This window comes from Hypomesus transpacificus, chromosome 9 (genome assembly GCF_021917145.1).
Source record: "Hypomesus transpacificus isolate Combined female chromosome 9, fHypTra1, whole genome shotgun sequence".
NCBI classification, from domain to species: domain Eukaryota; kingdom Metazoa; phylum Chordata; class Actinopteri; order Osmeriformes; family Osmeridae; genus Hypomesus; species Hypomesus transpacificus.
In genome coordinates, this window is record NC_061068.1 from 12563637 (window position 1) to 12588912 (window position 25276).

Genomic DNA, 25276 nt, shown 5'->3' on the forward strand with positions numbered 1-25276 from the left:
GGGTCAAAGCAAACCCGATTGGATTCCAGTTTCCCCTTATTCAGTGTCAAACAACGGCTGTGAAGGATGTTGACGCTCCAGAAACAACACGTCCCTGCATGGGAAGATGGAGGTGGAGGTTTTCTTTCTCTGCGCCCCTCCTCTCTCGCCTGGAAGCGTTCTTGGCATAACAGGGTTCATTTCAACGTGGTGTCAGCTGTCCAACGATTTATTATCCCTTACCAGCGTGGCATTCTTGTGTGAGGTATGGTTGGACGTGGCATGCTGATTCTTGATGGGTTGTAATATACGTGTTGTTACTGTAAACTGTCGTCAGTGTTTCTCTGACAGATCTCTACATGTTGGATTGAAAAACAGTTCTCTTTCCCACTGTTGACGTTTCTCATGGTTGTGTTCACAACAAAGTGGTCAAGTAAGATATCGCGTTTTGAAAAGGGATAGTGGAACTAAGATGTAAATTAGTTCTAGGTAAACAGATTTCTCCTCTTTTTCACCTTCCTGCCTACCTGTCTATCATCCTACCACGGTTGGCACAAGAGGTTGTGTGGTGAAGTCTGCCCTCTGCTGGTAGTAGAGAGGACAGCAAAATTAAAATGACCGATTCAAATACGGTATGCTGTATTTTAACATTATAAAAGGATAAATGAGAATGCAAATAAACTCATTAAATTTAACACATTTTTATTTTCAGTTCCACAGAGTGCAAAATAATGAACCGTGAGGAAACATTTTCAGATAATAAATTAGTATAAAATGTCAAACAGAACAATACAACAACCTTAAAAATGACTCCAGTTCCATCTAGTTCATGATGAACGACAAGAACACTCAGTAAATGTGCAGACATGTTTAGTGACAAACAGGCATTTGCCTGTGAAGCAGTTTAGTTTCCTTCCTCCGTCTAAGTAACACACTATAGATTTAACGACACTGTTCTGTCTGGTCTGCAGCCTTGTGGAAGGTGAGGAGGTGAGGAGGAGGAGGAGGAGGGCGAGAGGTTGAGGGGTGTGGAGGCTAGTGGGAGGGGCTGGTTGGAGGAAGATGAGTGGGTGAGGGAAGATGAAGGTGAGGAAAGAGAATAGTGGCTGGGTGAAAAGAAAGGCGAGTGAGGGGAACGTGTTGTTGCTGTTGTTGTTGTTGTTGTAAATGTAACAGAGGAGGATGGTCACCCTGTAGATTCTCCATGGGGATATTTGGATGGTCACCCTGTAGATTCTCCGTGGGGATATTTGGATGGTCACCCTGTAGATTCTCCATGGGGATGTTTGGACTAACGTTCCGGTCACCCTGTCACTCGAACACACAGCCGTAGCAGGATGGGTTGGCACAGATTTCACAAGGATCAGGGGGTGTTATGAGCATTGCTGGAGACACACACACACACACACACGCACAACCAGCATTGTTAGCTTCCATTGTCCCTCTGACATTAAACATGCTGAATGTCAAACTCCAGGCAAATATTGACAAGGGGAGGATGTCCTGAAGCCTTACAAGGCGTACACACAATTCAAAACAAGGTTTACACAATATTAAGGAGTATGCACAGCGATAGAGTCCTACACAAGCGCTCTTTGTTTCACTCATTTTATTGCCTCTTTATTGCTCTCAATGGTCTCCTGCCCGACATAACACCTCAGAGCAGTACACACACACACACACACACACACACCCAGTAGCAAGGCATGTCTGGGATGTGTCCAGACCGCAGAGCAACAGCAGCCACACGTTAGGCTATAAGATACTGCATGAACACTTGGCCAACCTCCACTCCAAAATGCAGTGTGCGACCTACGGGGACTGTTGTAAAGGGGCAGCATCTGCCACACGTCCCCTTATCCTCCAGCCCTGCCTGTGCTGCTCTGCCTTTCAGACCCTGAAGCCTGCAGGTGTGAGAGGGGCGGGGGATTCGCCTGGAGGTGGGGATGTGGGCTCACAGCTCAGCAACATGCTGATACATCTGGAACCAGTTACAAACCAGTCACAAACCAGTCACAAACCAGTCACCAGCTCTCAAGTCACAAGCTGTCTGGCTCCGACATAGCGCAGCACAGCTTGGCTGGAGGGGGTTTGGAGAGGCACTGCAGCTGATCCAGATGAATCACTCCCCTTGACAACGTGTATAGAGCACAGAACATGTTCTGGCTAATGGGTGCAACCAGTGTTGTGGGTGGAGTTGCGATCTCTGGGCTCTGACTCACCTAGCCGGTAGAAGGTCATAGCTGCTCCTTGGCCATGGCACACTGGCAGGAAGGCCTGAGGCAGGGCGGGGTCGGCACAGAGGGACGAGGCGCTGGTCTCGGCCAGGCGGGGGTTCAGGAAGGAGTCTGCATCCATCAGCTCCTTCAGCACCTTCACTGTCTCAAGAGGGTAGCTTCTGTCTCCATCCTGCATACACACACACACACACACACACACAATTATTGTTTTAGGTTATCCTCTGGATGCCAACTGAGCCAGATGGTAGCCTACGTTTTCATGACATCTGACATATGGTGCATTTCCACACACTCACCCGCATACACACGCAAACACACCCATACACAAAACACACGTACAGAGTTTGTATTTGTCTCACAAGGTACCTGACAGAAAAAACAATGAAATAACGTTTTGAAATGGTTCATTACTCTGAAAATGAGTTTCCTTCCACTCACCCTGACCTCCACACCCAGACTGCCCCACAGGACACAAGACGTCAACAGCAAAAAAACCCTTAATGATCTCATTCTCAGGCTGGTTGCGAAGTCTCTGAGTCTCAGGTTGTTGCAGGTCTGTGCTAGTGGAAGCACCAGTCGCAGCAGTGATGCAGTTCTGTTGCAGCAGTAGTACAGCTCTTCTGTAGTAGTGCTACTACTCTGTAGGAGAACAGGTCTGTAGTAGTTGAAGTACAGGTCGTGGATTTTCAGCTCTTCAGTAACAGTAGAACTGCTCTGTTGTGGTGGTAGAAGTGCACCTCAGGAAACAGATCAGACTCTCTGATGTGTGTCTATCACACACCAAGCCCTTATAAAGCCACGCAGCGACGAGTCAGTAACTCATTAACACCGAAAGTCTATAGGGGCTTGGCTGGACCCTTGGTACCAATGTCTCCATGAGATAACAAATGGCCAAAGGGTAGCTCATTAATGACATGAATGGATCCTCTTTTTTTTGGTCATTTGCGTGGTACTTCTGTTGACACAGTCTGACGTCCCTGCCGCCTCACCCACATCCTGTAAATATAAGGCCGTCTTTATCCCACACTTGTCAGTCTCCGCTGATAAGAGAGTGGAAGGAGCCGTTCTCCAGGGTGAGGGTTCAGAGGACGATGACGTGTTCCCCGCTTTCCATATTGCGTCGGCCTGATGGATTGCTACCTGTCGAAACAGCTGTGATATTTGCTAAAGCCGACATTGTCTGGGTGTTAAAGTCACCTGTGAGTTCTACTGACGGTCACATTCAGTCGCCCATCATCTAGGTGCGGTCACAGGGCTTGTCGTTGATTGGTGCTTGGATCGAAAATCGGAGACGTCAGCAGATTTGCACACTGCCATGTCGGCATGTTATTTCTCACACTGTAAATGTGACTTCTCTGTTGACGCGACAGGTGTCACTGTGTCACCTGGCGGTGTCGTTTCCTTCCTAACATGCCACCTTCAGGGTTTGATTTTTCAGATTCCTACCGTTCACGAATGCCACTTTAGCCGCATTCGCATGCCGCGAGTAGACGCTACCTGACTTGCTGGGCTGCTGAGAACACAAAATAACTCACCAGACACCACCCCCACCCCCCACGATGGTAGGCCAGGACACCCCTCCCCCCTCCCCCACCCACTCACGGCTAGGGTTATGCTCACTGGATGATTCAAACTGACATTTCCGTACCATTGTGACCCCCCAGGAGAGGAAGTGGAAAATGCATAAAATGTGGATAAATGATTAAGGGAACTGCTCCACTGAGGGGAATATACTCAGCCTATGCACACTGGGCCATGGAGAGTCCACATTAACGCCAAGGCCACCCTTACCAGGTCAACCACAAGAAACAAGGGGGAAGGAGAAGGAGTACGCTGCTGCCACTGGCAAGGACAGGAGCAGACTGCAGCGGATCATCCACGCTGCTGACAGGCTGATAGGCTGCCATCTGCCTCCAGGACCTGCACACCTCATGGACCCTGAGGCGAGCGAGGAAGATTGTGGTCGACTCCTCCCACCCTGGACACACTCTGTTCCAGCCACTCCCGTCTGGAAGGAGGCTGCGGTCCATCAGGACCAAAACCTCACGCCACTAGAACAGTTTCTCCCTATCCGCAACTGGTTTCATCAACAGGGCTATTAAACTCGATTCTGATTCTGAAGAGCCTCACTATACTGTTTCGGGCAATAGATGTGGAAGAAAGCTTCATGGCACATCTATAGCCTATATACTAGCGTTAATGGGTAAAACAATGCACAGTTTGGATTCATAATTTAAGAAGCAGAAGTAAATCAAATCAAATGTATCTGGATTGCCCTTTTTACAAGCAATGTCACAGAGGGCTTCACAAACACCCATAGAACTGACCCTCAACCAACCTACACCCTCAAGGAAGACAAGGAAATACCCCCAGAAAAACTCCCAGAAAAACTCACTTGAGAAATATAATTGAAGAAACCATTAAGAGGCCGTGAAGAATGTTGAGGATCGTTATTAGGTAAAAAACCTTTCCTGAACCCAGCACAACAGTGTGCAACTCTGATGATTAACTTCCCTCCCATTAACCCTCCTCTTGTCTTGAGAAATAATAACACATTACCTTCAGGCTACTGTGACCTTGAGTAGAATTGACATAACTCAACTCAACATCAGCTTTTTTCTTAACTCTAGCTTCCCCAAAGGTACAGCTATAAATACAGAACACATAAGAATACAGACGTAGGTGGTTTGAACTAAGTCAAGGATGTTGTGGTTCTGCAATGTTACCATGAACACTTCCTAATGAAAACATGTAAATTGTCCATTTCAAGACTGATGACCAAATCTATAAGCTACTGGTCTTTTCATAACATCCATGTCCGAATATACACTCATTGAAATGAACAATAGACTATAAAAGCTGGCCTTAGTGTAATTGCTCAGTTTTGTTCTTCCTGATATGGCTTCAACAACATATCCACTTAGTGGAAAAAGGTGGGCTGACACAAAGGCTACTGTTAGATCCTGTTCTAGGCTGCCACTGGAAAGAGAGTGCACCCAAAAAATGTTTATGACACTTACGATATGACATAGATTTTGCTGCACTCTACTATGCACCATTGTAGTTGATATGTTAATGCTTCTCATCGTGGATCTTCTGTAGCCTAACATCTGTTTGTATGTCTCTTTGGTTAATACTGTCTGCTAATTGAATGAAATGTAAAATGTGATGTAAAGGCACACATAGTCGCACACAATGTTTTAATCAAGAGGTTTTTATTAAACATAAGTCATTTATTAACAAGAGTAGAACACTCCTGCTTTCAAATAATGAAAAAAAGAGCATGTCTGTATTAAATAAGTACATAAAGCAAAGTCTGTAACAAGTACGAAAAAACAAGAAAGTGTGAGTGCTATACTTTCCAAAGTAACAGTTGTCTAGAAAACTGAGTGTACCCCAAATGTATTTGTTTTCCTGCACTTTTAGCTGGTCTTTCAGTTTCAAGAAACACAAATGACAAAGGATAGGAATATTCAAGAAACAAGGAAGTCCATTATGTTGCGTTCAACCAACCGAAACAACCAGAGAAAATAACGAATCAACAAAACCTGGAACGACCTTGGAGGTAAACCAGAAACCCAAAAAGAAACAGTCACGCAGGCATCTGCTAGCGGGGTCCCAGGAGGTTCCCACGACGACGGCCATCTCCATCAGCACCCTGTGCAGGCAGCAAAAGCGCAGATCTCGCACACATCCATGGGCATGAAGGCTGGAGACGAGACAAGAAACCAAGGAGACGTTAGAAAGGTTACCACGGTGACTAATTTGTGGTCGGCGATGCCGGTCTTTAAAGCAGCCATTTGCCATAAAACTCAATTAACCACATTCTAATCAGTAAGCGGCCATCCGAGATCAGTGAGCATTTGATGATTGCTTTGTCTTGTTAGTGTCTGAGCAGGTGTTGCGCCTGATTGCGGCTGGCAGCGTGCCCTGGCTAACCTAGTCTGAAGAGAGAATCAGACGCTCCTCGCCGCATACACAGAGGCAGGAATTCCTTTGGCAGGTCTGGGTTATTACAGACAGCTGCCAGGCTGGTGCTCAACAGGCGAGGGTTCTCTTTGTCGGACAGCTTGCTGCTCTCAGCCAGATCCTGAAGCTTCTTCACCGACTCCAGAGAGAACACAAAATCTCCCTCCTGCAGAGGAAATAAGGAGGAAGAGAGGGGGAGAGAGACAAGACACATCATTAAAACCTGAAAGCCTACATTACCAGTCATTATTTTTAACTGATAACAGCTGAGATAGCTGTCATTTCGTGGACAATACGCTACCACGATGGATATGTGCCTCAGTGTGTGAGGTAATAAGTATGTGACATGGTTGACACAAGATGCATATTTCTGTTTGCTTCTTTTCAGAAACACAAATCTTCCGTACAGTCGTACATTAGCTTCACCCAGCATCTTCCCTGACGTCCATTCCAAGTCCCTACAATCCTTTTTATGTCCCACCTCCATGGAGAGGCAGCAAGTCAAACCCAGGTGAGCGAGGTTTTACTAACGCTAACCACAACAGAAGTTTTACTAATGCTATCCACAACAGCTGAGAGAGGTGTTACTTACTTTAACCACAACAGCCTCAGACAGGGAGGTCAGGCACAGGGCCAGGAGCAGGAGAGCGGCCTTCATCTTGTTGAGTTTTGAGAGGGATTGTCTTCCTGTTGGTTCTGTAGCTGGAGCTGCGTTGGGCAGGTGCTCGAGTCGTGTCTGTTCTCCCTCCGGCTCCCTCTGACTTTTTGAACTATTCGCCCCACAACCCGCTGCCCTGTGATTGGCTACAAGGCCACCGGGAGTTTTTTTCTCACGGTTAATCAGTAGGGAAGGTGCTGGTTTACAGCGCCATAAAGAGGAATTCATAGCTCCACTCTGACCTCATCTACTGTCTTGTTTTTTTTTATAGATCCATGAGTGCCCCTACTCCTCCTGCGCCAGTGGGCTTACGTTTGGTTAACGTGTAAACGCGGTGCGTCACACATTTGTGAGCTCTTACACACAGCCAGACAAGGTGTGCAGGAGACCCGCTTAGTTGCCCAAGAGAATGCCATATAACTTATCCAGGAAGGGATTGTTAAGTGTGAAACCAAGGTCAGGACTTTTCTAAGTCAAGGTCTCTCAAATGAAATCCAAATCGAATCAGATTTGAGTTGTGTCTCCTTTTATACAAGCAATGTCACAGAGGGCTTGACCAATTCCACAGATCAGTACAGATAGCAAACTTAAAACCTCAAGGGAAAACTCTCAAAACTCTCAGATATAAAATAAGTGGAAGAAACATTGGGAGAGTTAGACATTGGGTGATGCGAAGATGCAGACTACAGGCTGGGGACGGTTACCCAACGCTTTTCGGCAAGTATGTCCACAAGGTAAACACCCTTCCCCAATACTGGAACGTTGTCTGTATATGGAAATGCTAGACTCCTCTAATGCATTCAGTCATGGTATTACAGTTTTTTTTATTCGCTTTGGTACTATTTTCACAAGTATGTGGGAAAACCTCACAACTGTTAGTACAAAACTCAAAGCAGATCATCAAAAAGTCTGTTTTTTCAAACATGTAATCACATGTTCAATTGACAAAGTACAATGCACAACATACACAATCACTTTTTCACCACACCTAATCAGTGTGTCGTCAAAGAAATACCTTTCATATGAAGTAATTGTCTTTCACAATGCAATGCTCACGATACTTTTGATATGCTTCTCATATAATTTGCGTAGATACATTTGACCAACACTTAATCCAACAGATCTTAATGGTTAATCACTGAAACGTTTGGTAAACCTATATATTTTCATTTCGGCAATAAACAGTATATCGATTTTGAGAACTAAAGAAATAAAATGTGTTTTTGTACGAACATATAAATTACTGTAACCACACATGATGAATACTCGTTATTGCTACTTGATTTCAAATTTGGGTAACCACAATTGGTCATTAGATATACGTACTGTAAAAGTGGGGGCGTAAACACTGGCAATTTCTTTCAACATGGAGCCGGATATACAGCAGGGAATAGGAAGAGCTTGTGGACAAGAGATCTGTCAGAGAGGTGGGCACTGGCACCAACAGAGAGGTCAGAGAGGTGGGCATGGGCACCAACAGAGAGGTCAGAGAGGTGGTCATGGGCTCCAACAGAGAGGTCAGAGAGGTGGGCATGGGCTCCAACAGGGAGGTCAGAGAGGTGGGCATGGGCACCAACAGGGAGGTCAGAGAGGTGGGCATGGGCACCAACAGAGAGGTCAGAGAGGTGGGCATGGGCTCCAACAGGGAGGTGGGCATGGGCTCCAACAGAGAGGTCAGAGAGGTGGGCATGGGCTCCAACAGAGAGGTCAGAGAGGTGGGCATGGTGCCTCTAAATGTTATAATTTGTTCTCATTCAGTTACATACGTAATAGAAAGTATACATATGTTACAATCATATCTGAAAAATAATATAAAAACTAATTTGGCCAAATGATTGTAGACAATGTCTTCATAGATCTTTCACTTGATTACACATAGGATGGATATTTTGGAAGTTATAGATTACGTAAATGTGAGTAATGTAAGTGCATTGCCTAATGTGAAACTGTTATATGTCTTTTACATAGTACTTTAGCATATTACATTAATTTCAGCACTTCTAAGGCCGATTTGAAACATGTATCTTGCATTATTTGCTGTTGGATGAACTGATTGTTAAAAGTACTAAACTGAAAGAAGATCATACGTGAAGAAGAAGAAGAAGATCATACGATCATCGTGTTTTGGTGATTAAACCAAATGTTCCCATTACATATGTGACAGGTGGGAGGGGGATAAACCAGGGAGCCATTTGGTTTACCTGGTTCTGTCACATGACCACCGTAATTTCAATTAAATGCAGGTATATGGCATTCCACAGTTAGTGTTGTCTTCAATCAGAGCTGGCCGGCGGTGATCAATTGGAAGCGGGTAAGGACAAGCGTCCCCACGTAACCCATGTTTACAAATGTTTGTGTTTTAATTGAGATTTTAAGACGGTAAATGTGAGGTGAATTAAACAGAGTAAATTGTGGGAGTAAATGAGAAATGTTTATACTGCTTTGTATTGATTATGCATTTATTGTCGTTGTAGTGTCCTGTGCTAGAAACGCATGGTTCCCATCTGCAATCTGACCTCAGCACAGACGTAAAGGTATTAATTGACCAGTGTAATATTATGTAAAATCAGTACGTTTTGATACACAAGTGGCTAATATAATGTCTGCTACTTTCAGGGATCATTAGTAGCCACTGTTTTTCCCACCGTAGAATTTCACTAAAAACCAACTATTTAAAACATTCGCTGTTCCCCAGCCTAATAGCCTATTACAGGACAGCAGTTCAGGGCTTGCAGTTTGCCGTTGAGTGCCTTTGTTATGTGAAACCACCTCCAAGTTTTGTGTGTCATTTATTTTGTTGGACGGGCGTTATTCTGTCATTTCGTTTCTTTGCAGTGAGAGTGCCCCCTTTTTTGGATTGATTTAATTATATTAGTATGATTTGACTTTTTGTAACAGGCAACGTAATAAGATCGCAGCCTTGGTGCAGCTTGTTGTGCTAGTGGCTCGAGGGAGCACCAACTGTACCGTAAATAAAGTGCATTATTTTTGTACGCCGCCTCCTCCCCTATTCATTTAATTGAACACACCTTCGTGAGAACTACTGTTCTAGCTTACCGCTGGCTCTTGGTGAAGAGCCAGTAGGGTGTAGGCTACACATATTACAATAATCTTGTGTTTGAAAGCATTCCATCAGGTTTTGAAAGAATGACTAGCTGCATTACAAGTGTGATCAGTTTGGATCTTTGTACTAAAAGTTTTGAAAATGTACAACTTACTTGTGAAAATGGTACCAAAGCGAATAAAAAAAACTGTATTACAAGAGAACCCAATGAGCCCCAATTAGGCTACATCCTGTGGAGAGTCATGTTGGACTTTGACATCCACCTGTGGATTTACAACAGTATGTCATGACTATTAACACAGGGATTTGCACTAATTGGTGTATCTGTGAGCGTGTGTGCGTGTGCGTGTGTGTGTGGGGGAGGCGGGGGGGGTCGGGGGTCATGAAGCGAAGCTTGACACAGTGACCTCTATGGAATGTAACCCTTGATACAGGTAGGTATCAAATATATAAATACATACATTTTAGACTTACTTATTTTAGACTTGAGACTTATATATGTATAAAGGTTATCAGTGTGGTTATTAGTCATTAATGTCCTGAACATCTCTGCAGTGCACCTTGCTGCCAACAGGGGGCTTGGCAACATGCATGGCTTGTTTCATCACTGCAATATTCCGACATGATCCATCCAGACATACATTGAATTTATGCTCTGCGGAAAAAAAACTAAGCCCAGCCTCTCCTGTTCACACACCTCTTAAATGGTAATTCCTACCATAAAGCTCCCATTGTTTTTCGATATAAAAAATCAGTTGATAGACTAGTTCCGTAGTGAGCTGGGAGTGGCTGCTTCACTGGCTTTAAATCACTCTTTTGTTTTACTGCTCTCAAAGAGTGTTGTTAAACTGTGTGACCTTTGCATCAGACCGATAGGCCTGTTTCCAGACATTGTTTGAACGTAGCAACATCCACATACAGCAAACTCTGATGTGCAAGTTCTCAAACTTTTACAAAGATTACATGAAACCTACCCCCCCCCCAACCCCCCAGATGTTGGAAAGTGTTCAAAGTTTGTGTCTCCATCCAGTCTCCATCTCAGTTCAAGTTTTCAGGTTATTTACCATTTGTAGCACGTACAGCTTCCACAGCTTCCTAGTCATACATTTTCAATTCAATTCACTCTATTGATCCCGAAGTGAATTCAAGCATTCAAGTAACACCAGTCATGGTCTGTGACAGACCTCTGGAGGGTTGTGTATATTGGTAGGCACTCTGTGTGGAAAGGATCCGCTGTGCTGGAGCCTTGGGACCATTCTGCCTCATTCCCAAGGCCCACAGTTGAAAATGACACAAACCTTGCCTAACTTTGATGGTGACATCATTGTAATGGTGAGTGTTCAGCTATTGGCATGTATGGCATGTTCACAGAGTGGACTGACACAAGTCTTGACAGGTGACCTTGCTGTTCAGGAAGCTTGATTGTCTGGAAGTCTAGCCCGCCTTGTCCAGACAAGCAAGACTAATGACATCTATTCAGCCAAGACTCAAGTCAATAATCATCTTAGGACGAACACACTGGAGCCGGCAGAAACCTTCATATGGACACTTTCACCGACTCTTCATGGAAGAATATCTTCCATGAAGAGTTGTTCCTGAACAACAATGCTAGTGTGGTTCTGTTGCACTTTGGTCTGAAACAAACACGTGACTAATAACAGATAACTGGGCTTGTTTATCCGAGGGTTGGTTGATTCATTAAGTGTGAAGATTCACATAGCCTTTGAAATGTATCTAAAGACTATTTATTGCGATGAAAACATGCTCAGGGATGACGAAAGTGTAATCAACAACTGATTAACAACCACTTAGAATTGCCATTAAATGATAATAATAAGTCAAAAGTGCAAGCTCTCTGGCAGTAAAGTTTCCCGAGACACGTTATGAGTCACTGTGTCACTCACCAGGAAATGACTGAAGACAGACTGGGCTGGTCCACTGTGACTAACCCTACAACCATTGACCAGCCAGACTGAATCTCTTTACACACCTGGGTGGGTGGAAAGTGGACCCTTACCTGCCAGAATGACTGGAGTGTCTGGAGGTTTGGTGTGGGTAATTAATTAACCTGTATGTGTGTGTTTTACTGAGATTAATGGCTTTTATAGGAATCATTTCACACTATCCCCCATTCCCAGTCCAGTCTAAAATTGTCAGGCCTATTATCATAAAGGCTGGGGGCATTTTTAAAGGCATTTTATTGGGGTTACAGTGTCACTGAATGTGTGTCAAGGAGAGCACGTGTTGGCATGCAGGTTAACACTTGATATTGATTACTTACACTTGTTTATCTTAGAAGACCCTTCTCAATCTTTAAAGGTCTATTCCGCTACTTCAAAGCAACTGTTCAGCTCCAACAGAGGAGCAATAAAGATGGATTGTAAAGTCATCAATCAGGGTGAAAGAGTCAAAAACACTGTGGCACCGTGGCTATGAATCTGATGAACTCCATGGAACCCACATAGGACGGGGAATGCTACATGCAGGCACCGCATGAGTCTATGATTGTGATGACGATTGCGACTGTGATCATAACATGTCTGTGTGTGTCTGCGTGAGTTTTTCGTGTTGTGTGCATGCTCGTCTGACGTGTGCGTGCATGCACATGTGCATGTTGATAGTATGAGAGTGACACTCTGTGTTTATGGCCAATATGAGCATAAGGCCATGATGATGGTCAAGGGTGACAAACTCAGACATCTCCAGAAAAGTTTGATATCTCTCCTTGTGTTGAATTTGTCAGGTTCCAGCTGACACAATGTAATGACAGGATACGTTTTGGAGCCACCCTTCTGTCATAAAAGGCATTTCCTCTTTGAAACTGTCCCCATCGTCAGTGCAGGTGCCGTGACGCACACACAGACACGACTCCCTCCCGCATCAACGGATGCTGTACATCAACTCATCCAAATGTCACAACTTTTACACAGACAACGTCTCCTTATCTAGCTCAATGGTCTTGCTGTCCTCACCATATATTCTCATGTTGAGGCTGTAAAGACAGCAAATCATATATGTCAAATAGGCGTATGCCTCAGGACTGCCAATAAAGGGGAACTTGGTCAAGCCTCTCTCTTTCTCTTTCTCTATCACACTCCCTTATCTGTTTCTCCTTGTCTCTTCCCAATGTTCTCTCAGCAATGGATTCTCTTTGATGTTGATGAGTAGTAAAGTATGTTTTCTTATGTGTGTAGGTGACATGTGAGTGGCATCCTCCAAAGGTATTCATGGTCACATCGTTATGGGAAAGGTTGAATGGTTAGACCCAAATACTACTGTTGTGTCCAGAAAGATGTCTGTTTATGATGGACTTCTTGTTTTTTGGAAGTGCTAGTTGTCTCACAGAATAAAATAACGGCTTATTGACACTAATGAAGATGGAGAGATGATGACACAGCTAATTAAGATAAGGACAATTATGTTATCGTGAGAGCAAATCTGATATTTCAAGTGAGTAATTAAAAAATCACCATAACAATGTTTTAAACAAGTAAAAAAAAAATGATTTTAAAAAACACGAGAAACATGTATACTGTCACGGAGTGTGGAGGGGTAGGACCCAAACGCAGGAGAGTCGGCAGGAGTTGCGAACAAAAAGGGGTTTATTCTCAAAATGGGAAACACACAAGGTACACGCAGGGACAAAGGGTAATGCTAAGACAAAGACTGGACACAAAACAGGAACCTAAATACACAGAAACAAACAAGACACAGGTGGACACAATGAAACTAACGACAACTGAACAAGACACAGGTGAAGACAAATGACAGGGAAACACTAGGACAGGGCAAAACCAAAAACAGGGGGGTACGGCTGTGGCCGTGACATATACTGCAGGAGTGAATACAAGGCATGCATAAAATGAAGGGCTTCTCATGTGATCATGTGTCTTGGTGTAGAAGCTTTTTACCCCACCACAAGCGTGCTACCACATCTTTCTTATGTCTGCCAGGCTACATGCCTGGTAGACATGGGAATGGATAACAAGCCCTTATTTCTGCAATAGCAGCCAATGCTTCAAGCCAAGGAATGAGGGAGTGAAGCTTGGATGAAATGCTGTCAACCCTGTTGTCTGCAGTATGATTTACCCATGTTAGCATGCCATTATTGGTGTCAGTCTGACCCAAAGTTCCATGTGGGAAATCTGCTGAGTAGGAATACTAATTTGTAGGCCCTATCTGGCACAAAGCACTTGGCACATGGATGTTCTCTGGAATTAATTTGTTGAAGCAGAAAATGAAGCAGATTACCTGCAAATACTGCATATCAGAGGGAAATGAGTCATTTAGCGAGAGACTGTGGGGAAGAAGTGCATCAGAAAGCTGACATAAACGCAGTTTGTTCTACTTATGCTGTGTTAATTAACAGAGAAAGTTCTCAACGCATAGACAGTTTGTATTGTTTGAAGTCAAACCACCTGCCATGAGTGGTTATTAAGACGTGTCAGTGTTGCTCCAACAGAAAGCCTGGATAGGTAACTGCAAGAATCTTTTGTGGTCCTATCAAACTTGATAGGAATGCTAAATATTGGAAAACAGAAGGATGATGTGTACCATGTCCTAACCCCCATTTCCCCAGATTAGCCCAGGGTCATGCACAGTTATCAAATGTAATCCTTTTTCTTGGTGTCTCTTAGCAACCATGATTGCAAAATTTGCTAGCTAGCCAGTGTTGGTCTGGAAATAGCTGGGGAGAAACTCACTTTCATTTCATACTGTGACACTCGTAAAATGAATCTGTCACACCACTTAGGTGTATATCGTTAAGACAAATGAGGCCCCTTGAGCTTTATCACTCCACTGTAAAGATAAATCTTTTATGAGCAAAATAGCTGTAAGTCAGTTATTTTTATAACTGATTTCTAAAATGCCCACAGCTTAAAGTAGAGGACAGACTCAGAAGAGTGCAATAAAATGTCTGTTTGCGGCCTGGCATATATCAGTCTGGTCCTTTTCACAAAAAAATTAAAAGGTTTAAAGCGGAACTTAACAATGTGTATAATAGGAGAACTCTTGAAAGAACTGTTCTAGATGGAAGTACTTTTAGCTCTTCAGGAAGCTCTTTGAGACCATGTGCTTTGAAAAGGTTAATTTAGGGAATCTTTTACTTTGGGCTTCAACAAGAGCACAAAGAACAAAAATATAGTAAATATAGGAACCCCTGTTCTGGGTGTCCTGTGGTATTGTAGTAGGCTAGTGTAGGCTACTTTCATCACTGGTACATATTTTATATTTCGAAGAATGGTTAAGAAAGACACAACGATCACATCTTGGCAATTGTAAAATGTTCCCGCATTCAACGAGAACACAAAGGGAGAACCGTTGCTGAACTAAACCAGTTCTGTTCACGTTTTCCACGTTCCAGCTAAAAACATGAATTGCCATCACTTGCTCTCTCCATCTCTTTATCTAATTTATTGCAGTGAGTCTTAATAGGGAGCCAGCTAAATGGTGACTTAAGAGCAATAAAGGTGACACTCCTCTTTAAGGCGTGGAGGAGATGGTGGCACAACATCTCACAATTAATCACTCAAACTGAAAGCTGAATGGAAACCTGTCAGAAAATGATTCTTTGTGAATGCTCACTCAGGGACTGTAAATGTTCCATTTTATTCTCTCACAATTATGTCCACCAAGTATAGCTATACAAGTGTACTGTATATGCAATGTGTAGCTATGTATACAGTGTATATGCACAATTTATCATAACATAAGTGATACTTTATATTAACAGTGTAACTTCAACTGTACAGGATATGTTGACATAGAACACGGCAGAATTAAATAGTTAGAATGACTACATCCTGTACTTCTTTACCTGGACAATCTTCTGCAGGCAACACTCATTTTAGCTAAGGTCAAAGATGTTTGGAGAGCTTGAGGTTGAAACTAAATGTTTGTGTTTTTACTCTACGTGCCTCTTTTTTATGTTATCACAGGGATGGCTGTGGCAACAGTGATAATCCTTGATCATTTGATTAGATAGGTAGAAGAGGTTGTAAAAAGGGTGTTCTGGGTGTACTGTAGTATTGTAAAAGGTTGATACTACTTTTTAGCTACAGATGGCTGTAGCTACAGGGATAATCATCATGACTAGCAGTGCCGGTTCTTCCTACCGGTGACATAGGCAGCCCCCTAGGGCGGCATGAAGAGGGGGGCGGCAATTTCCGAAAAGAGCTTGCGGGCGGCGGGGAGCGGGCGCCCAGGTTGGTGCCCCCGGGGGGGGGGTGGGGGGGGGGGGTAATATCACCTGTTCATGTAGCCCCGCTGGCAGGTTTTGTTGTTCCTATTGTCCTAGTAACATATGTAACATGTAACATATGTTATCCTGTAAACAATCCAGCCTGGATTGAAAGGTAACTTAAGGGTGTTGCTCTCAACACCAAATGACAGTAAAACATATTTTAGCCTTGAAAATGAGGGTAGGATTGAAGGTCACCCTTTCCTACTCTCACATGATGTTTGAAAAAGGTATATAAAGGTCATGTGTGTTTATTATAGTCACATTACTATAGCTGACCATGTAGATATAGTTACATAATACGGTATCAGTGTATAAGCAGTCTACAATGTGTATGTACAAATACGAGAGTTTGAGATTTTATATTCAACGTAGTATATATTGTTTGGACATGTTACAAGTTGTTAACATTTTCTCACATCCAACCTTTCATCACAAGACACAGTAATAACTGTTACTATTTAAAAAAAAATCTCTTCAAGAATTTTTGAGACAGTTAGCAAGCTTAGCATGCCAAATGAGAAGTCAGCTATGTCCTCAGTTGTAAAGATAACAGGACGTTGATGTTTCTTAGAGATCTGGAAGTAGGACATTATGCAAGATCAATTACTCCACTAAATGTCTTGAGTTTAACGCAACCTCGGATTGTACGTCAATGAGGGGAGCAGAATGAACACGTGGTGGCAGTGTACATGCTGATCTGACAGACTCTCCCGCTGTTGCAGATGTCTCTGCCTCAGACTGAGTGGAAGCACTCTAGCATTATCTAGTCAGATCTACAACAATTAGGCTTAACAGATGTACAGTACTTTACCTCCACTTGAAATATGCTTTGGCCTCACAAAATCCTATAAAAAGTAATAAAGTCAAACGACATGGAGCAGTCTGTTACAGATGAATACAATGTGTTTCAGAGCCCAAAGGCAGAAGTAGAAAAACAACCGTTACAGGACGACAACCATGACGTCAAACATCCAAAAACACTGTGTCTTTGCATCGATAGAGGAAGGAATGTGGTGGTGATGTAAATGTCCTTTCTTTTGAGGCTTTCGCAAACCCTAACTGGCCACATTGAGACACAAGATAGAATCATGCAAAATGTTGCAATTCGACGTTCACAGACACCAACATTTGTAGTGGATTTCCACGCCTGCAGGGCTGCACGGCACGAGCAGGCCTGCAAACATCTACAAGGATCATTCTCCCTCCACTTCTGCTCCAAATGTACCTTCCCCACAGTGGAGAGTGTGCCGCTGCTAGTCCAGTTCCTGACGTGCTGTGGGTGAAAATGATCTGAGAGGATAGAGTCATGGCAACTGACAATGTGGTTATGCTTGACAATAGAAATGCTGCTGATACGGCATCTGTGGTCGACGGAGAAAGGAAAGTACTCCGATAAAGCGCTGTGTGTTCATGAGAAAAGGGGTTCGTGTTAGCCATGACTCTGTTTACCCATGATGACACTGCTATGGGTTGGACACCACACCGAACAGTGTTGTACACGGATCACACGCGTCGCCATGTCTTGCAGCTCTGTCACACAGGTTCTCTCCCTGGTGGGGACATCGAGTTGGAACTGACTTTAACTAGACACACTCTGCCCTCTGTTGGTCAAGCCCTGCAGTACATACAGTTCCCAAGATCAAAGACCAAAAACTGAATACTGTACATTTACGTGTTTTACTGAAAGGAACAACATAAGTGACTGACAAACTGAAATGGAATGAATGGAGAATGCTTCCAGGCAGGTGACTGTGGCAGCTCTTCAAGCCTTTTTAACATCACTCCCTTCCCCCCCCCCCCCCATCACTATCAATAATAGTAAATATCTGATGGGTGACAAGGGGTGAAGGAAACCAGGGAGTGTGGAAATGCGTGGACTATTAATAGTGACCCTTCATCAGTGTGGCTGATTATCAGGATTGCAGAAACTTGGAGAAGTTGGAGCACAGAGGAGGAGATGGTGTGGAATGCAAGAGGAGAAACACACCACTTCCAATGGGGAAACTATTGGTCACCTTTACTGGTCTCAGTTACGTGTTGTGACTGGCAGATGGGAATGAGGTGTGTGATACTACGACAAAATTGGACCATGGGAAATGTGTGCGAGGCTAGGACACTGTCAGTACAGAGTGTTCCATGGTGCAGACCACTGGAAAACTGTGAGGATTCAGATTTCCGAGTCATGACCTACAGCACATTCACGTTAAAGTGCAGGTGAATGTACACATCGCTTTGGATCAATGTGTCGGCTTAGTGAATATCAAATGTAAATCATTTGATGGGAGTGGTGCTTTTTTCAATAACATTGAATTTCCATTACATGCAGTCACATAGCAACTGATGAGTCCAGTAGAAGGTATCAATGGGTATTGTAAGATATTATGCCATCTGCTAGGGAACAATGAATATTAGAAAGTACTACACATCTATGTAAAGACAAACGAAACACAAACCACGTAAAATATTTTTGGACTGAGTAATATGTGCATTTCACAACAAAATAATTACCCGAGTGCAGATGGAATTCCCATACTACTCAGAATGGATAGCACCAGTTCATTTCATGTCTCAGACAAGTCTGGTCTTGTCTGTTGGGGAATTGAGTAATTCAGAAAATAGTAACTCAAAACTAAATCAACCTTTTGGTTTTACACTCACAATGAAGCTGTTACAATTATCTTAAAAACTCTTAAGGACTCTGTGTACAATACTCTTTAAAATCAGAATCAGAGAGGGGTTTTACGTAATCACCATTAAAGTTTGACAGACAAGGAATTAACCTTGGCATGACAAGGAATTAACTTTGGCAATTTACACAACTTCAATACCACATGTAAAACCTTTGAAGCTGAAAAGGAATAACATTCCTTTTCATACCAGAAAGTTACTTATTATTTTCCAAATCCTACCTACATGATTTAGCATCAAGCAAATCACAGGTGTTTGAGGTATACTAAAACAATGTATAACTACTGGCAACCTTCAAGCAAATTAGATCAACTAACAGTAAAATCATCAAAGTGTCCATGTGGGTACAGCTGCATGGTGGGGTTCCTTCTTTCACCTCATAGCCCACATACGACATACTTGAAACTGAGAATGCTGTGAAGCAGTGTGTAGAGGGACCTCTTCTGTTGGCTGAATTATTAGTTTGTTATAAAATAATGTACTCTGCAGCAACTGAATAAATGTAACGTATAAAGGCATTCAACATTTGATCAAAGCGAGAATGAATGAAATGACTCACAAATGAAGCGTTTGCACCTGTGGCTTTCATTGGACGTTAACGCTGAGTCTTGATAGTGGGCTATAGTGTAAACATAATAAATAAATGTAGTCTGCAAGGTAACATGTTTTCATCCCGCATTCCACTTCTCAAATTATAGTGTTTCATCGATTCTTTCAGCATGCAGTAACAGGTGAATACTAAATGAATATGCTTCACACGTCACACAACATCAGGCGTTGGACTTGCGTACAAATTTTTTCAAAATCTTTAGGTATACCTAATTTCACCTAACCATCTTCAAAACGAGCAATTCAAATTCACAAAAGAACTTTGGTGCCTCGAGCACTGTGACATGTTTCCTACTGGAAATTGGAAATTCAAATGTCCATTTGATGTAGCCTACTATTTAAAAAAAGGGTAACACTTTTATTGAAAACATCAGTAAAAGAAAAATCGTAATTGGCTTAATGATGTAAAGCAAACATCTCTCTCTCTCTCTCTCTCTCTCTCTCTCTCTCTCTCTCTCTTTCTCTCTCTCTCACTTGCTCGTTCTCACTTGCTCGCTCTCACTTGCTCGCTCTCACTTGCTCGCTCTCGCTCTCTCTCGCTCTCTCTCGCTCTCTCTCGCTCTCTCTCGCTCTCTCTCGCTCTCTCTCGCTCTCTCTCGCGCGTTCTCTCTCACTTTCTCTCTCTCTCTCCCCGAGTCACTAGTGCGCTCAGCTGCAGGTAAATTGGAGGCAGACGGTGTGAGCGTATCAACACTACTGACGCTTTTGTGCCTCCAGGTGTGGTTTTGTGTCCGACGTTCATCGCCTTTGGTAAGACGCTTGTTTTGCCATTTAGACAGGATTATTATGTATCTCTTCCCACGATTCCCAGGGTGATACCCTGAGCTGAACTTGTATTAACAAGGTGAGTAGGCTATTCTTGCCAATTAATTATGTAATCCAACCACACCTTGTCTTAGTAAGATAGCATTTCTTAATTATATCGCATCAGATGTTTCTCTATATTTTCTCTATGGTAATATTTATTACAGCTTATAACAACAAACTATTTCCATCAGAAAACTGAGTTAAGAGTATTTTGTTTGATGAATTGTTCCTAAAAAAGAAAGATTTAGATGGCTTTGTCGTCTTTGTGGTAAATTTTTATTTAATTAAGTCCCAACCGCAGCGGGAAGCATTCAAAATAGCAGATTTTATGTTTTATATTATGTCTGATTATATGCACCCTCCTTGCACAAAACTAAAGATAAATGCACATTGGCTGTTATCACACATTGCTTAATGTGATTGGGCTTGGAAATTGGGCTTTCTCAAATAACATTGCTCAGTTTTTACGGTAACAGACCTGGCGCAGTGATGTGACTGTACCTACAGAAGCGTGACACATCCACAGTCCATCATAGAGTGGCTGTGCCTTAAAGGCTGATCCACAGCTCATCATACAGTGGCTATGCCTTAAAGGCTGATTCACAGCTCATCATACAGTGGCTATGCCTTAAAGGCTGATCCACAGCTCATCATACAGTGGCTATGCCTTAAAGGCTGATCCACAGCTCATCATACAGTGGCTATGCCTTAAAGGCTGAGTCAGATCAGTGAGTTGATGTCATATAGTACTGTATTGCACTGTTTTATAGAATAACATTACCCTTTCAGACACGATGATTTATTATATGTGTGTTTCCTTGAATTTTTCAAAGGGTTCATGACTTATGCTCATCACAACACACACAATCCCCCCTCCCCAACCATACACACACATACACATCTCCGTCTGAAGTTACAGTATAGGTATTTGCTGCAGGTGTTGTTAATGCTCAAAACACTAGTGTTCATATAAACGGATAAAAATGTATAGCAGAATACATCTTCATGGGTTAAGGAGGGCTGAAATGGATTCCATGTATTTTCTGTGCCCGGAAAACATCCGACACCGAAATCAACATGTGTTGATTGTCTAAAGTCAGGAAAGTCAAACGATTTTACTCACAGTCGATTTACTATCACAATTCATCAGGATGATTTTGAAATGACTGCATTTTAACCTCCGACTCCAAATGCAAATCTCTCTTACTCCCCAAACTCTCCTAGGAACAGGCCCAGACTACTCGATGATTGTTGACTTGAGAAAAATGACTGTCATGACACACTTGTCTTTGCTTCCTCATTCCCCTAAGAATGGTAGAACACTTATTAGCCTCTCCAACTCCTCTTCTCCTCCTCTCACTGACCAGCTTCCCTTTCTGAGATGGACGGGTGCTGTCTGGAAGACGAGTTCTCAAACCTCTCAGAATTGAAAAGCCAATCCCCCAACCTCACAACGTTCCTCAACCTCACAAGCAACAGCACGGGGGTCCAGTCCATCGAAGACCTCCTACTGGACATCCTGGGGCCCAAACGCTCCCCTTTCGTCCTCGCCATCACGCTGGTCTACGTCCTCATCTTCCTCACCGGCTTGTCAGGCAACCTGCTCACCTGCACGGTGATAGTCAAACACAAGAAGATGCGCAGCACCACCAACCTGTATCTGTTCAGCCTGGCGGTGGCCGACCTCATGGTGCTCCTATTCGGGATGCCCCTGGAGATCTACGACCTGTGGCAGAACTACCCCTTCCCCTTCGGCGAGGGCGGCTGTTACTTCAAGACCTTCCTGTTTGAGACGGTGTGCTTTGCCTCCATCCTCAACGTGACGGCCCTGAGCGTGGAGCGCTACATGGCGGTGATTCACCCGCTGAAGACGCGCTACCTCTCCACCAACACGCACGCCAGGCGCGTCATCACCGCCGTGTGGGTGGTGTCTCTCTCCTGCGCCGTTCCCAACACTCTCCTCCACGGCATCTACTACCTGGACCTGCCCGAGAAGGTGGACGAGTCGGCCATCTGCACCGTGCTCAAGCCCCTCTGGATGTACAACGTGGTCGTCCAGGTGACCATGGTGTGTTTCTATTTCCTGCCCATGACGCTGATCAGCGTGCTGTACCTGATCATGGGCTTCAGGCTGGGCAGGGAGGACAGCCAGCCCCGGGGGAAGGGAAACTCCCAGACCAAGTGGAAGATCCACGAGGACAGCGGACGGAGGAGGCAAGTCACCAAGATGCTGTGTGAGTCCAGTTTGTCCTCAGCTCCGGCCGTGTTTCACAGAAGCCGTGTTCTGTCGTTAGCACCTCCTTTTTTCTGCATGGATATGAGTTTCTGCATGGATATGAGTTTTTGCATGGACGTGAGTTTCTGCATGGGCATGAATTTCTGCATGGACATGAGTTTCTGCATGGACATGAGTTTTTGGGTTTTTCTGCTCCGTTTATAGTGTTGGCTGTTAACACACCTATTACATTTGAGGCTGAGAAGTTTGATGTGATATCACCAGTTTGAAAGCCCACCAGGAAACATGGCTTGGCATATGTGCTTTTAAACTAGGTCACATGTACGCTGACAAATTCATCAAATATATTCCTTTAGCACATGCTTTTATACAAAGCAGGTTTAAATCCAAAACGGGGAGGGGGGATTGATCCTGCAACATGTTGACCCGTAGTCAAATGCTTTACCACTAAGCTACATCCAGACACATAAATGCTCAGACATGCCCGAGGACGTGATGAATGGAGGATATGTCATTATGTGCCCACATCTCCCAGCCTCTTAGACAACAAAATTGGTATTCAGAGATGTGCCTCTTACGGATGATACATCCTCTTGGCTTTCGGACTCAAGGATCTTCTTAATCTCTTGAACACTATCCAGGTCTGCTTGGTCAGTGAACACGTTTGTTATATCACCAGCAATTACAGATAATTGAATTGTGTTTATGGGAGAGTTTAAACAGATCATTTGTTATTTTTACCCCCCACACCACCCCTTCTTTTTTGCAAATAGTAGGCCAAGAGGCACTACACCACTTTTCAATGTTCTTACTGTGAAATTAACTGGAGATTAATGGACACACCATGCCCAGCACTTAAATGATGAAGATTTATCCCTCTTTAAGTTGAATAATTTTTCTTATTATACCCTCTATGACCCCCACCCCCATCATTCCCTCTTTCCCTGCATCCTCCTCTCCCTCCTTACCTCCTCCTTTCCCCTCCTCCCCCCCCTCCCTCGCTCTGCAGCGGTGGTCGTGATTGTGTTCGGCCTCTGCTGGGCTCCCTTCCACATCGAGCGCCTCCTCTGGAGTTCCATCAGCAGGTGGACCGACTTCCTGCACGGCGTCTACGAGTGCGTCCACATCCTGTCCGGCATCATGTTCTACCTCAGCTCCGCCGTCAACCCCGTCATCTACAACCTGCTCTCCACGCGCTTCCGGGAGTGTTTCCGTGAGCTCGTCTGCACTCAGGTGGAGGAGGGCACCCCGGGGGGGGAGACCCCGCCCTTTGCCAAGATCCAAGAACCCCCTGGCGTGGTCCCTAGACGCCGGGTCAAGACTCAAGACTCATCCTCTTTCATCCCTCTGCTTTCTCCAACGGTGGCCGTGTGTGTAGACACCACAGCAGCCATGTTCAAGGAGCAGGACTGCACTGCTTTCTAAAGTTGCCCCCCGATGGCCGTCGTCGGTATGTATGAGTGTGAGTATGAATTGGTGAAAGAGAGGCAAAAATGTAAAGCGCTTTGAGTGCCGCTAAGGTAGAAAACGCGCCGTATGAATGCAGTCCATTTACTGCTTTCTAAAACGAATCGTACATGGGGTATGTTGTGGACATGAACATACCGACGGTACATGTGGTGAACATGGCAGGGAAGGGAAGTGGTTTGGTGGCTGGGGGTAACACTCGAGGGTTGAGCCACTCTGGAGGAGAACTTTGGAGGCACGCTGGCATCATGCGCTCCAGTAAAGCAGAAGCTTGGGTTTTTAGGTAGCTTGGCCTGGTGGGCTTTCTTTGTTGCTAGATTAGCACCGCATGTGGCTGGTGCACAGAGTGAGCACTTCACCTTATGATTGGAGGACGATCTAGTGATTGCTGACCATTTCCTGTGCGCTTTATACCCTGTGCCTTAAAGGGTCCCCAAACTTTGCGCTCAGAGTTTTTACTACTAAACAATTTAATGTGTATGTTCCATTTGAATGACTAGCCAATCAATAAACAGATTTGTGGATTTCCTTTTCTGAAATACCATGCTTGGACAAAATCGCAGGTAAAAAAAGATGTAGGAAAGGTGTTGGTTATTGATTATATGATCTTTATTTTCAAATGTTTGTTTTATGTGACTCACAGTAAGTGATGTATTTGGAAAATCATGTTAAAATAACAGATCGAATGTATAATTCACAATTATCTGGAATATCTGCCAATTTCTCTCAAGCTTTCTCTGTTAGAATTATTCAAATGGGTTTGGTATATTTAGTAATTTTCAAGGACCACCATGATTGTGATTGTGCAGTGCCAGAAAACAGAATAACATAATACTCATGCTGAATACACATTGCAATACTCTTGCTGTCTTCATTGTAATCATCCATGCATTTAATGTGACCATACATTGAAGACTTAACTTGTGCTCATTCCTAACTGACTCTTTTCCATGGAGTGCTTCTTGTTTACCTCTTCAATCCAGTTTGCAGCTGCCACAGACACAAATGTACGTAGATAGGATTTAGATGAGTCAACATGAAAACGAAATAAAGCTGGTAGCGTCTGTCAACTGTTGATAATCAAGAACACTCTGAATACTAAACAAATTAGATTTCCCGCTCCCTTCCCAAAACCTGGAAAATCAAACCCAATGAGGTTGTTTTGCGGGATATGCAAAGAGGAATATCACAAATCATCTTTCGAATGCGTCCCTCTGCACCACTGGATGTCTGTCAGGTAGTGAACATGTCTTTCAACTTAAACAACCACTACATATTTACTCTTCATATCAAGGCCAGAGACGACAGTTGAAAC

At 43.8% G+C, this 25276-nt stretch overlaps 3 protein-coding genes across 3 annotated transcripts; 1 reads left to right on the forward strand and 2 right to left on the reverse strand.

The window, feature by feature from the left end:
• Positions 1 to 671: 671 nt before the first annotated feature.
• On the reverse strand, positions 672 to 3082 carry LOC124471186 (guanylin-like). Its single transcript, XM_047025553.1, has 3 exons — positions 2658 to 3082; positions 2202 to 2388; positions 672 to 1364 (listed from the first exon to the last, which is right to left on the reverse strand). Exons 1-3 carry the CDS (start codon positions 2727 to 2729, stop codon positions 1291 to 1293), a joined length of 333 nt encoding a protein of 110 aa, XP_046881509.1. The 5' UTR covers positions 2730 to 3082; the 3' UTR covers positions 672 to 1290.
• A 2550-nt stretch (positions 3083 to 5632) lies between these two features.
• On the reverse strand, positions 5633 to 6926 carry si:ch211-220m17.5 (guanylin family protein). The gene is made up of 3 exons (XM_047025660.1): positions 6781 to 6926; positions 6159 to 6354; positions 5633 to 5928 (listed from the first exon to the last, which is right to left on the reverse strand). Exons 1-3 carry the CDS (start codon positions 6844 to 6846, stop codon positions 5870 to 5872), a joined length of 321 nt encoding a protein of 106 aa, XP_046881616.1. The 5' UTR covers positions 6847 to 6926; the 3' UTR covers positions 5633 to 5869.
• A 14713-nt stretch (positions 6927 to 21639) lies between these two features.
• Positions 21640 to 24257, forward strand: nmur3 (neuromedin U receptor 3). Its single transcript, XM_047026664.1, has 2 exons — positions 21640 to 22492; positions 23504 to 24257. The coding sequence occupies exons 1-2, from the start codon at positions 21640 to 21642 to the stop codon at positions 23917 to 23919; spliced, it is 1269 nt and encodes a 422-aa protein (XP_046882620.1). The 3' UTR covers positions 23920 to 24257.
• The last annotated feature ends 1019 nt before the right edge of the window (positions 24258 to 25276 follow it).